Genomic DNA, 14,455 nt, shown 5'->3' on the forward strand with positions numbered 1-14,455 from the left:
ATTTGTTTTTAAGTTATATAATTAGTTTCTCAGTTATATAATCAGTTTCTTAGTTACTTTTTTATAGTTTTTTTAATCAGGTTTTTAATCCTGTTATGCTGTGTAGTTTTTTTCATAGTTATATAATTTTTTTATAAGTTATATAATTAGTTTCTCAATTATATAATCAGTTTCTCAGTTACTTTTACATGTTAATCTTATATTTTTTAGTATTTATTTGAGATTTTCTATTTTTTATTGGTTGTTGCTTCATCAATAAAGCATTTTTTTATTTGTATTTTTAGATATTTTTCATAGTTTTTTTTAAGTTTTCAAAAAACACATTTTGAGGCTTACGCTTTACGCCTCGCCTCAGTTTTTGGTGGAGCGCCTCGCTACACCTCAACTCTTTTCACAACATTGGTGGGGTCCCTTCAGTATTTGTGACATGACCTCTTTGCTGAGACAATTAAATGCTCTTTTAAGGTCAATTAAATATATTATTGAATTTTTAATCATGGGTTCTTGGTATCATTTTGAGACATTTGTGAATTTTACTGAATTTGATTTTTGTTTTTTTCAGAGGTGTTACTGGTCATGAGATGGGCACATGTATCATTGAAGGAGAAAATCTTATTGGTTTCCTAGAAATGCTTGGAAGGTAAATAGTTCAGAGTTGGCGATCTTGATTAACTTACTAGCATCAAAATATAAAGTAATGCCATCCTTCAGGACGTGATATCAGTCTTTACATGCTGCAGTGTCTAGTAGAAAAAGAGAAGTGGTTGTCACATTTATGCGGGTTTTTGAAGGGTTTCAAAAATCAACAACCCACAATGTATTATAACTTGAAAAATTTTACGTCCAAAAAATATTATCCGTGGCATAATCCTTAGCAAACAGGTTGTTGAATGCATCTATGAGGTCAGATTCAGCAGATGCAACAAACACATGATTTTCAGCTACATTAGAGTAGGTGCTGAAAATTCATGCTATGCTTGATCTATGTCACATGGGTGCGGGGGTGCGGCACTTTCAAAAACCTTGTGTGCGGGGGTGCGGCAAAAAAAATATAATATATATATATATATATATATATATATATAGAGAGAGAGAGAGAGAGAGAGAGAGAGAGAGAGAGAGAGAGAGAGAGAGAGAGAGAGAGAGAGAGAGAGGGGGTCTGGGGTTCCCCCCGGTGCGGGTCCCGCTGCGCGGTCCAGGGGGGCCCGCCCCTGGTGGCGGGTTATAGGGGGGCAGTGCCCCTCCCAAGATTTTTTTTTTTAAATTCCACAGCCCATTTCATAGGGCAATTTAAAAAAAAAAAAAATCCAAAAATGGACCAAAATGACCCTGGGTGCTTTGACCGCACCCAAGGTCGGGTTGACCGCACCGGGTGCCGCACCCGCACCTGCATCGTGTCGCTTCGACGCGGGTGCGGGACCTGTTTGGCCGAATCCCTGTGACATAGTGCTTGATGTATGATGCAGAGGGAGAGGGAAGATGGTGAAGAAGAATAGCCACCTCAAACTTTCTATTCTTGGAGAATGGGGTTCTGTCTTGAGGCTTTCTCGTTATAAAGAGGCTGCATAGGGCTATTTACAATTAGCTACATACATACAAACATTTACAAGTATGGACATTTTTAAGAATACAACAAATGACTAATTAAAACAACTAAATTACATCACTATATCATCCCATCATGTTATAATGACACTTCTGCCTCTGCATATGACTGTCGCAGTATATGGCAAAATGATGGTTTGTGCTCTAGCTAAAGCAAATGAACCTGAGCTTAACCACTCCATCTTTTGGCCAATTGTGATGTCAATAACTGACATCAGCTGATTGCATGTTAGTAGCTCTGGTACCATCTTCAAGATGCTGATTTCTACATCTTTTCTCCCTTGAGTACTTGCAATAAGACGGAAATGTGTGTGAGAGAGAGAGAACCACTAGATCACTATGCTCTTTTATTAAGTCTTAATAAGATAGTTTACCATTTGACATCTACAAAAAAAAAGATCACTAAGATTGATCAAGCAATTCATCACTCACAGGTCCCATTGTTTAGTTTCGTCTTACTCCACCCTGTTCCCATTATTAACCTACCTACACACAACATCATATAGGTCAGTTATGCAAACACATTGGATTTGGGTGGCTATTGTTTGCAAATTAATAGAGATGGATATGCCATTTTACCGTGTTAACCAAGCACTGAATGGCATCAAGCTAGATGAACCATACAACATTTGATTATACATTACTTGATTGGCCTTCCTTGAAAAATTAAAACTTCTTCAATGTTTAAATAAAAATAAAAAACCACAATGTCCCTTGGTTGAGGATTTTAGAAATAACCTCAAATCCCTAAGGTGAAACCTAGCTTTCATATTGTCCTACAAAACCAAAATGGACTATTAGACAAAGAGAACATCTAACAAAATGAGGGAGAGGAAATTGGTGATTGGCCACACATTAAACTTTTGCAGAATGGGAAAGAAAGGTACACAACCACCTTTAAAGCTCCTTAAGACATAGATGGTGAAAATCAATGTCTCACAATTCATGAAAACAAGCGTGGTTCAAAAATGATATAAAACATCATATTTGAGCCAACTTTAATACATGAAAATAATAAATAAAATATGCTAAACATGATCCAACGGTTAGATTTTGCTTTTGTAGCGTAGATCTACTCTAGGCAGCTACCACCATAGAAGCACCATTTATATATATCTGTAAGGAAACGACTTTGAATACATTAGGTTCAATAATGAACCAATACACATGCACATGAAGTGCGTATATACCCACTAAAGGGGAAAACACAAGCACATAATGTGCTAACACATAAACCCACAAAAGGGGCAAAAATGCTTATAAGGCATAAGTTAATATTATTGAAGAGAAGAAGGGTGCAACACCCATTACAATGGAGCAAAAGCTCTTCCAAGAAGTAACAAATACATGGGGGAAAACCCCTATTTATAAGCCTTTGAGGCGCCACATTGGGGGCTCCCAAAAGAGTCGTTGGGAGCCCCCAACGACTCTTTGGGGAGCCCTCCAATGTGGCACAAACCACAAAAAAATAAATTTAGAAAAAATAAAAATAAAAGAGAAAATACAATCATATTCCAAAATGGAATATGCGTAAAATGACTAAACTACCCCTACGGCTAATACAGGAAAATATATATATTATATATAAATAGGAAGATATATAGACATATATACTATATATGTATATGTATTATCTTTTATATATATAAAATATATCTAATTACAATAATTGATGAGTACATTTTAACACCCTCCTCAAACTTTGCGTGGGGAAATGAAAAGATTGAAAAAAAGTCGCAAGACTCCAAGAGGCTTCAGTGAGGATGCCATTGAAATTTGTAAATGCCTTCTTCCAATTGTCTTCTAATGGTGAACACATTTCCCGATCTATCCAGGGTGTTTCTTTTTATCCCATCTCCAAGATCCTCTGGAATAACAACAAAAAAACAAGTAAAAAATATCTTTGCACTTTAATCAAATGGAGCATTCCTAACAAGATGAATTAATCAAAACCATATCGGATGACTCACCCACAAAACAATGGTGCAAAAATATAACTTATGCATAGTAATTTGAAGCACATGATAGGATAATTACTTTAGCATGAAAAAGAAAATTTAGAAAACCAATATTTCAAAAACATATATCATGTTAAAGAGAGAAAACGAATTAAAAGAATGCATAATGCTTTCAAAAGCTCTAAAAAATGGTCAAAACACAACCCCACAATGAGGAATAAAGCAATGGTCCGCCATGAGACCCCATAAGAAGCTCATAATGAAGTGCCAAACAAGCGAGACGAAATCTCCAAGAGTAAGCACAAAAGCACTCACATATACAAGAGGTCACTAATGGGCAAAATAGACCACAAAAGTGGTCAAACACACAAGAGAGGTGAAAAATATATATTTCACTCATAAAAGGCTTCATAAGAAGCTTATAAAGAGGTATGAATTAATTCAATCATTTTGAGGGAACCATATGCATTTTGCAATGCATAATCTACACATTTCTCTATTTTAGTAGAGAACCTTACACATTTAGGAACATCTCACTCAAATGATTGCAATTATAAAAATTCATTTTGGATATTAAATACAAAGGTAGCCAAAATCATAAGCACTTAATATGTAGATTAAATGCCAAAATATTAAATTGGTTTCCAAATATGCATATCAATGATATGATTCACTAGAATATCTTAAAACACAAGTTATGGATGAAATTTTGCAAATTTCAACAATAGTTCATTCACTATAAGCAACTACCTCATTAGTCCTTCAAAACCCATAAATCAAGTGTATAAGCTACTAGATCAAGAACATAAATATAATGCCTTTAAAGGCTAAACACACACACAAAGGTGTGTAAAAGAACCTCTTGTCTACATGTAATAATACTTCAAATGAGTGCATCAACGACAAGAACAAGAGAATACACGCCAACATGGACCAAAAACATCTCTTGTCTACGTAAAAATACACTCAAGATCAAGTATGTTCAACTACTAGAACAAGAGTATCAAGCCAACCATGGGCTAAAACACAATACATCTCTTGTCTATATAAAATGACACTTGAAATGAGTGAAAGAAGCCAACCATGGGCATACATCTCAGCGACTAGAACAAAGACACAAATGCCAACATGGACTAAAATCACACACCATGTTGTGAACCAATGTGCCTTGTCTACATGTAATAACACTCAAGACAAGTGTGTTCAACTACTAGACCAAGAGAACAAAGCCAACAAAGGGCTACCAACACACACAGGTGTAATAAAATTCTTGTCTACATATGATGACACTTAGATAAGAGGTATAAGAGGAGAAGACTTTTGAGACAATAAAACTTGTAATGACAAACATATAAATAAATCCTTGGACAATATTTTGAAATTAGATACGTGCACATACGCACAACAAGAACACTTGAAACACTTGTGCACAAAAAGCGCAAAACACGAACTCACAAATGTGCAAATGCACTTATAAGATTCATAAGCAACAAAAGGTTGAGCAATAGTCCCAAAACCCTTGAATTTAATATACCTTAAAACATTTAAGGTTCCAAACACCATATATCCATCACATTTATGTATAGATAAGAGCATCCATAAGATCAATGGCCAAAAGAAAACGAGTGACACACTCATAATTAGAGATCATATAACAAAACATTTTAGAGTCCCAAGCTGCCCATAAATCACCTCAACAACCATCTATAATATGACAAGTGGACAATCTAAAATGACATAACACGAGGTGCACATAACTCACCTCAACAAACATCTCTAATATAACAATAATAAGGCCAAACAAATGATGCATTAAATAACAATATGTGATGGACAAAAGATAAATGCCATAAAAAGGCAATGAACTCTTAGGGAAATCATTTTCCAAATATGTGATTTTACAAAGAGGGCCGATTCAAAGGTCCAACATAATTAATCACAACAATATGCCTTATAACAATAATTTTACATAAACACGAAATTATGTTCAATCATGATCATTATCAAAAAGACTTAATAAACACAACATGAAATATATAAGCAATGTTATGTGTGAGAACGGATTTGGAATAATCCAAGAATCAAATCAAGCCTTTATAAATTGCAATTATATGCATACCAAGATGTAGAATAGCAATAATCTTAAATGAGCAAATTTAGGACAACATGTAACAAGGTATTGCAGAAGCACTTATAACGATAAAAGAAATAATCTCACAAGTCCATTAAGGGACAAAAAACAAGCCCTAAAGAAGGCAATATAAACATCTCTTTATTGAAAAGAGAGTACCATGTGAAAATGTCTATGAAGAGACAATACACATACAAGCATAAATACTTTATAAAAGATGTGCACGAAGGCACTCTCACAACAACTTGAACAAAATACGCAAAAAGCATAAAAGTAGCAAACATGCACTTAAGGCATGTATTTTATAGAAAAAGAGTAAATGCTTGAGACTCTCAAGCTTTCATAAAGATGGTAATATTTAAGAAATCTCATAAAAACCAATATTGTTATTTAAAAAGAAGCTTATAGCAATCATGAAATCTTCTCAAAGAGTATATACTCATAAGAAGATTCACAATGATCAAAAGGCCTCTCAAAGAGAGATCCAACACAAAAAAAAACAAATCCCCAAATGAGGGTACATACGAAAGGAAGAGGGAAAACTTTATTAAAGTGGAGAAAATTCCCAAAAGAATAATAGGATTGCGTTATGGCATAAATCTATAAACAAAAATTCATAATATTATATGACTTAATAGATTATAACCAACTCCTAATGTAATAAGTATGCAACATTAATGAAGACCATAAATTTTATAATAAAGCATATTCTTGAAATTGAATTGAAGAATATAAAGAGAATAACCATATTTTATGAGATCATTTTTAAAACTTAATTCAACCGGTATTATAAAATGCCTTCTTAATCAAACATTGCTCGTATGAAAAAGAACTCATTAGGTAGGAAAATAAAACATCATTTTTCAAAGACACATGATATTATGAAAAGCCTCATATAGGACATTTTAGAGGGTAAACACATACCTTTAATATGAAATAATTATGATGAGAGTATGTGAGCAATGCTACATATCTCACAAACATTTTACTTCTAACATAACTTTCTTTAAAAAACTTATTTTTCAAGAAAAGACTTACGAAAGAGAATAATATAAAAGGTTCAATGGAATGTTAAGAATCCAAACTCATAATGACAAGGAGAACACATATGCAAAAACATATCTAATTCTTTATAATGCACAACACTTAAAGAAATATAATGCATACCAAATAATTTTAAGAAGCAAAAGAGAGAAACACATGCAAAAACATATCTAATTCTTCATAATGTACAATACTTAAAGAAATATAATGCATACCAAATAATTTTAAGAAGCAAAAGAGAGAAACGAGAACTTCACCATTCTTCTTTAAAATTTCTTGAATAGCATGCTTCCCAATGCAACAAAGAGCAACTTGATCCCAACCTTGCTCTGATACCATGTAAGGAAACGACTTTGAATACATTAGGTTCAATAATGAACCAATACACATGCACATGAAGTGCGGATATACCCACTAAAGGGGAAAACACAAGCACATAATGTGCTAACACATAAACCCACAAAAGGGGCAAAAATGCCTATAAGGCATAAGTTAATATTATTGAAGAGAAGAAGGGTACAACACCCATTACAATGGAGCAAAAGCTCCTCCAAGAAGTAACAAATACATGGGGGAAAACCCCTATTTATAAGCCTTTGAGGAGCCACATTGGGGGCTCCCAAAGGAGTCGTTGGGAGCCCCCAACGGTCACATTTGTGACCGTTGGGGGCTCCCCAACGACTCTTTGGGAAGCCCTCCAATGTGGCGCAAACCACAAAAAAATAAATTTAAAAAAAATAAAATGAAAAATAAAAATAAAAGAGAAAATACAATCATATTCCAAAATGGAATATGCGTAAAATGACTAAACTACCCCTACGGCTAATATAGGAAAATATATATTTTATATATATAAATAGGAAGATACTTATACATATATACTATATATGTATATGTATCATCTTATATATATATAAAATATATCTAATTACAATAATTGATGAGTACATTTTAACAATATCCTACCTCTTTTCTAGCCTCCCGCCAGCCTGCCGGGATTTTGAATGGTTTTTTTCCATGTTTTTCTTAAATCTGACCGTACATGTGTTTTACATGCTTGATTTTATATGAGTGGACTCTTGGATCGCCCGATTCCGGTACACAGGTAGGTTTTTATAAGGTCTAAAAATCAACAGTCTAAGATTTACATAAATATTCAAGGCTTAAAAATCATGTTTTTTATCAACAAAACATGATCCAAGTATCGTTTCCTAGCAAATTGGCCATGCTTAATACATCTGAGGGTCAGATTTGCAAAAAACAACCCGAAAACACCATTCACTAACGGTATGTTGGTGGTAGGCTAGAAAAGTGGTAGGCAACTACCACTTTTCTTATATATATAATGAGAGAGCGAGAGATGCAAGCATGTGTATGGATGTCAGAAAACTGCTTGTGTCATTGTGTTTTGATGCTTCCACTTAGGGGTGGCAATTTCTGACACGACCCGCCAATCCGACCCGCCAACCCGCCTCTTAGGCGGGTTTGGGTTGGGCTTAAGCCAACCCGTTTAATAAACGGGTCGACCCGCGTAACCCGTTTATTAAACAGGTCGGGTTCAGGTTGGGGGTATGCCAACCCGCCAACCCGACCCGCCAACCCGACCCGTCAACCTGCCAACCCGTCGACCCGCCAACCCGACCCGTCAACCCATCAACCCGACCCGTCAACCTGACCTGAGAACCCGTTTACCCGACCCAACCCATTTATTAAATGGGTTGGCGGGTCGTGTCGGGTTACCCGTTTATTAAACGGGTCGGGTTCGTGTTTGCCACAGCCGACCCGTTTAATAAACGGGTCGGGTTCAGGTTGAGGTATGCTGAGCCGCCAACCCGTCGGGTCGACCCGCCAACCCGACACGATTGCCACCCCTACTTCCACTGCCATTCCTACTGGTGGCTATTAATGTATCACAATCACATCCCACACACTGTTTTTGGTACTAAGGAACATGTGCTAAACCAACTTTTGGGTTCCATGTTCAATATCTATTAATATCACAAATTACCAAGGGCATATATTAATGATCCAAGTAACTGGTTTAGAATAAATTTGGGTTTCAGCAATGTCAGCATTTAATTGCTTTGATAATTTCAGGGTTGCTTGTTGCTTTAAAAAAGTGTTTAAAAAAGTTTCAAGAATGTACATAACTTTTTGTTTGAATCTTCATTTAAAAATAAACCATTGTCGCATATATAGGCAATATTCTAAAAATATAGTGATAATATAATTGTAAATTCATAAAACGATATTAAAGGCAAAATATCATGATAGTTTGTAAATATTAGAAATTTATGTCACGATATTATTGCGATAATATTATCACGATATTATGAGTTACCTTTTATTTTTTTACTTCTTTTCTATATGTTAACTATATTTTTCTTCTTTCTTTTATACTTTTTACTTGTTTCTTTTATTATATGTATATTTTATGATCTAAACATGTTATTTTTCTTTCTTATTTTTACTATTTTTATATTTTTTGAATTTTTTTAAGCACTAAGTTTTTCTCGAGATTTATCAACTAGACCCTATGTCACATGGGTGCGACACGGGTGCGACGCAATTTTAAAATTTTTGGACACGGGGACTCGGCTATATATATATATATATATATATATATATATATATATATATATATATATATATATATATATATATATATATCCTGTGTGCATATATGTGGATATTGTCCTCTAAAGTTTGGCACCAGCATGAGTGTTTTTATAAACTTTGCAAATTGTACTTTTGCCCTTGCAGAAGGGGGGGTCCGGGGGCTCCCCCCGGCGCGGGTCCCGTTGCGCGGTCAACGGGCAGGGGTCGAGGGGGGGGTCGCCCCCCGGATTTTTTTTTTCTGGGGCTTATGTTTGAGACTCATGCTATATATATATATTTTAAAAAAATATATAAAAAGATCATTTTTTTTTGTTTTTTACCCTAAAAATGGACATTTTTGGACTCAGTCAACGTTGACCGAGTCCAAAACAAGGACGGACTCGGCCTCGACTCGTTGACTGAGTCCGACTCGGCGTTGACCGAGTCCGGGCCATGTCCGAAGCCGCACCCGTGTCGGGGCGTGTCGACTCGGGTGCGGCGCCTCCCTAGCCGAGTCCGTGAGACATAGACTAGACCTATATTATCACAAGAAATTGCCTTGCCGAGATATAGCTGAGACCGATATTTGTGACTATGAAATAAACTAACTCTTACAACCATAACCTTCCTAGCACCTTAGTTAACTAGAATTTGGCGGACAGGAGAATTTAACTGTCTCTGTTTCTGTTAAAGTTATAGTTATGAGTAAACTGGTAGAAGAAAGATTGAAGATATAGATGAACTAAAATAAGAATCTGACCTCTTTATTGTAAAAGTATCTCCAACAAGATACTAAGATCAAGACCTTAATATTCTTGATAATAAACTCGGCACACATGAACAATAAGAACACTTTAGAACACTTGTGCACAAAAGCACAACTCACAAAATCTCACAAATGCACAACGGCATAAAAAATATTGGAATCACTTTATTGAGCACTTGGGCTTTGACTCAAAGCCATAGAAAAACACAGGGGGGAATACCCCTATTTATACACAATGGGAAGCCATGGAGGGGCTCCCAATATGATCGTTGGGACCCCTCCAACGGTTATAATTATAACCGTTGGAAGGGCCCAACGATCATGTTGGGTGGGCCCCTCCATGTGCCAAAAGGAAAAAAGAAGGAATAAAAAAGAGAAAGAAAGAAAAAGAAAAGAGAAAAAAAGAAAGGGGAAAAAATACATACATATTCCAAAAAGAATGTGTAAAATGACTAGTATACCCCTACGGCTAAGGTGAAATAAATATATATATTATATATATAATAGGTAGATACATATACATATATTATATATATGTATATGTATTACCTTATATATATAAAATATATATTAGATTACATGATTTGATTACATAATTTAACATTTATGAGTCTTTTACGTAATTACTAGTTTGACTTTAAAATACAAACAACCAACTGCCTTCATAAGCTAGGAACAGATCCATAAGAGAAATGCATAGCAGTGTTTCATACAATTTCCTCTCCAACAAATTGTGTTTGATAAGTTTGTGCTAGTTGGGTTGCAAGGATCCTCCAAACAGTGAAACAGATCCTTGTTTACGTTAACTTTTCCTTTTTGTTCACTACTGATTGTATATGATACATATTTTTGCTTAATAATTAATCCCATTCTTTTATATGGTCTGGGTTATTATTTTCTTTTTGTGAAGTTTCTAACTCTTGGCAGTGTAATGTGTCAAGTGGTATGTCTTGTATTTTGTTTAGATGGAATTTGGATTTTATCATTAAAAAAGTAGCATATATTATACTAAACAAACCACACATCTTATGAACTAGGGAATTATTTGTGATGACCATTTCTATAACAATTATATCACAGGGCTACTCCATTTTGACTCTCGTTCCTTATCTCCAAATATACATCATATTGAAAACTTCACAAAAATGGCCGTATCTCCTTATCTGCAGCTGTATCCATGTGACATAGTTCAGTAGGACATTTTTTTTCCAGTTTCTTTTATCAGGACTTTTATATTTTTAGCCAATTTCCCAAACATGTGATTAGACCTATGGATTCTTTTTAATTTATCATTTATCCTGCATGGCATTTTGGAATTTTGGAATATGTTTCTTATTTTATTTTTGATAGGCAAATAGAATTGGCAAAACTTTCAAGGGGAGCTGTTCCTGAAAAGATTTGGACTAAGGTAATTACTACATGCAACTTTAGATGTTTCTATCCTTCACAATAAAAAAGCTCATATGATCTTTCTAATCATCTGCTATCCCAACATTTCTATCTATTCCAGCTGGTTTTCCCCTGAAACCAAATAGTTTGTGTAGTTTTTTACTCAGTTTATCCTGATTCATTGCCCAAAGTCATAAAAAAATCATAGATTTGATTAAAAAGGCCAAAATTGGCTCTTTATTTAAAGTTTATTATATTCAGAATTGCACTTGTTTCCTATGTTGAACCAAATCTACTACGAGTCCACTACTAAGCTTGATTGGAAGCATGCCATGGAAAAGGCGTTGGTTATACATGAAAGAATGCTTGTATAGGATTTAGTTTCCCTTCCAAATAGATAAAGGATGATTAGTTGAAGATAGAATGCAAAAGGCCTGTTAGCTCGGTCAAAGGTATGGTCAATAGTTTGAGATTGATTATACAAAATCCTTTGCTTGTATTATGAATATAAAATGGAAAATGACCATACTGTTTGGATAATTTGACGTTTCCCAAAATTCTCTATAATTTTTTATATTCTCTCCATGTCCAAAATCATAAATAGCCAGCTTTGGAATGTCCTTTTTACCATTCGCATGTGCGAAACTCACGAAGTTCGCACGAAATGTTGCTCCGTTCGTCGGGTGCCGCATACTCCCACTTAAAATAGGTGTGAACATTCGGTTAAACTCAAGCATCGTAACCTCGCAAATACCTAAGTACGCATATATTTAAGAAGTTCACATAAAAATAGGTGCGAACGTCCTCAAAAACTTTGAAACTTTGCCAATATCTGACTAAGTTCGCATAAAATAGGTGCGAACATCCTGTTAAACTGAACCTCATAACCTCGCAAATACTTGACTAAGTGCGCATATATATAAGAAGTTCACATAAAAATAGGTGCGAACATCCTCAAAATCCTTGAAACTTCGACAATATCTGATTAAGTTCGCATAAAAATAGGTATGAACATCCTGTTAAACTGAACCTCGTAACCTCACAATACCTGACTAAGTGAGCTTATTCTTCACGAAGTTCACATATACCTTACGAAGTTCGCACTCAACTATTGGGTATAAAAAATTATTCTCCGCACCCGAGGGTTATTTTCATTTATTTTTTAGGGTACTTTGTGGTCTACAATGTAATAACCCCAACTTATCTTCGTGAAAAGTGGATTTTTTTTTAAATAATTGCGGAAACCAAACCCAAGGATCCGAGGTCTGACAGATGTAATAATTACCAAACCGCAAGAGATAATGCATTGAATCAACGAAGAAATAAACAACTTTTTTACTCAATAGAATAAATGTTATAATAGCATAAATAAATAAATGGTCTGTAACATAGAGCCACTTTGTTAAGAACTCAGAACATGTCACGCTAAACTCGCAGGCTCTATCTAGCAAATTACCCCATCACTGAGCTCCTGGTCCTGAAAAACATTTTTGAAATATAGGGTAAGAACCAAAGTCCTTTGTACGAATTCCTCTAAAAATCCAAACAAAAAGAAAAGAGCATAAACCAAATTCATCCATAATTTCAGAGGAATGCAACAACAATTTCATAATCAACTTACCATTCAAGCATTTAACACAAGTATCATGTAATAACAATTTTCATACGAGACGGAATAAGTATGAATGCATGAACTAATGCAAAACAATAAGGATGCATGATTCAATGCACATAAATGAATGATATATTAAGTCATTAGTCAGAGTTTGTTTTGTATGCATATCCCTATTAAATGCACATAATTTTACTTTTCACTTTTCTTTAATCTCGTGGATACTCAAAATGGGCACAACAATTCTCGAAGTCCAAGTTAGGTTCCTAGTTGTAGCTTAACACATAATTTGTATTTTATTACTGAGTTCTACACTTGTTCTTGGACCGATATCAGGAATCATCACAATCCATCAGAACATTATAAACCAACATTTAATGCCGGAACATCAGAGAAATCAACATCCACTGACGCCACTTTCTTGGTATACCAATAACAATAACTGTGTCAACAACAACAAAGTGACTGAAATCTTCCTAAAACCGTGGCCGGGAGGTGAACCACCATATTGGGTTTAGGAGCACAATCGCACACGAAGTTTTAGTATCCTCATGGTTTTCTCAAAACTGACACCCAAGATTCTCACACTATAGAAAGAACACCTAAGAAGAAATTAATTACACTCTTTGGTCTCTTTTACCTTTTTAAATAATTTCAAGTTCTTTACATAAGAACTGTTTTGCAAATCCATATGCAAAACCTGCGACAGGTCTGATCATATTCACGTGCACCAAAAAATCTGCAGATCTGGATCAGATCTGCGAACCTATGGAAATCGGCAGATCTATCCACACGAACAGTAGGACGGATCTGTCTAGATCTGTCCACACACATAGTGTGATAGATCTGTCCAGATCTATCCATAAGGATAGTGGGACAAATCTGTTTATACGCACAGTGTGACAGATCTATCCATAAGGATGGTGGGACAGATTTGTTTATACGCACAGTGTGACAGATCTGTCCATAAGGACAGTGGGACAAATCTGTCCACATGAACAATGTGACAGATCTGTTCATATGGACAGTGGGACAGATCTGTCCACAGGCACAATGTGATAGATTTGTCCATATGTACAGTGACAAATCTGATTTTCTTTTTGAGTTCTTAAAATATGCAGAATTGGAAATATGCAGAAAAATTTAACATGTGGGACAAATTCAGCTATAAGCATAAAAAAAAACTTCGAATACATGCCAAAAAAAGGAAATAAATGGCTGCTTTAACATCATATCTCTCTCTCTCTATATATATATATATATTCTAAATCAGATTTTGTAACGCCCCAAAATCATGGACTTGAAACCTTTTATGAAAAATGTTGAAAGCTTTGAAATCAATCATTTATCAG

General features: G+C 34.9%; 1 protein-coding gene across 3 annotated transcripts in view; it reads left to right on the forward strand.

Moving 5' to 3' along the window:
* Nucleotides 1–14,455, forward strand: part of LOC149817604 (uncharacterized) — an 80,982-nt gene that overhangs the window by 31,376 nt on the left and 35,151 nt on the right. For all 3 annotated transcript variants that reach the window (XM_089984843.1, XM_089984844.1, XM_089984845.1), the window contains exons 3-4: nt 563–640; nt 11,453–11,510. In XM_089984843.1, the coding sequence (XP_089840969.1) occupies nt 563–640; nt 11,453–11,510 (136 nt within the window). The remainder of the gene's footprint in view (nt 1–562; nt 641–11,452; nt 11,511–14,455) is intronic.

Source organism: Nuphar pumila, chromosome 13 (assembly GCF_984573655.1).
Source record: "Nuphar pumila chromosome 13, dmNupPumi1.hap1.1, whole genome shotgun sequence".
In the NCBI taxonomy this organism is placed as follows: domain Eukaryota; kingdom Viridiplantae; phylum Streptophyta; class Magnoliopsida; order Nymphaeales; family Nymphaeaceae; genus Nuphar; species Nuphar pumila.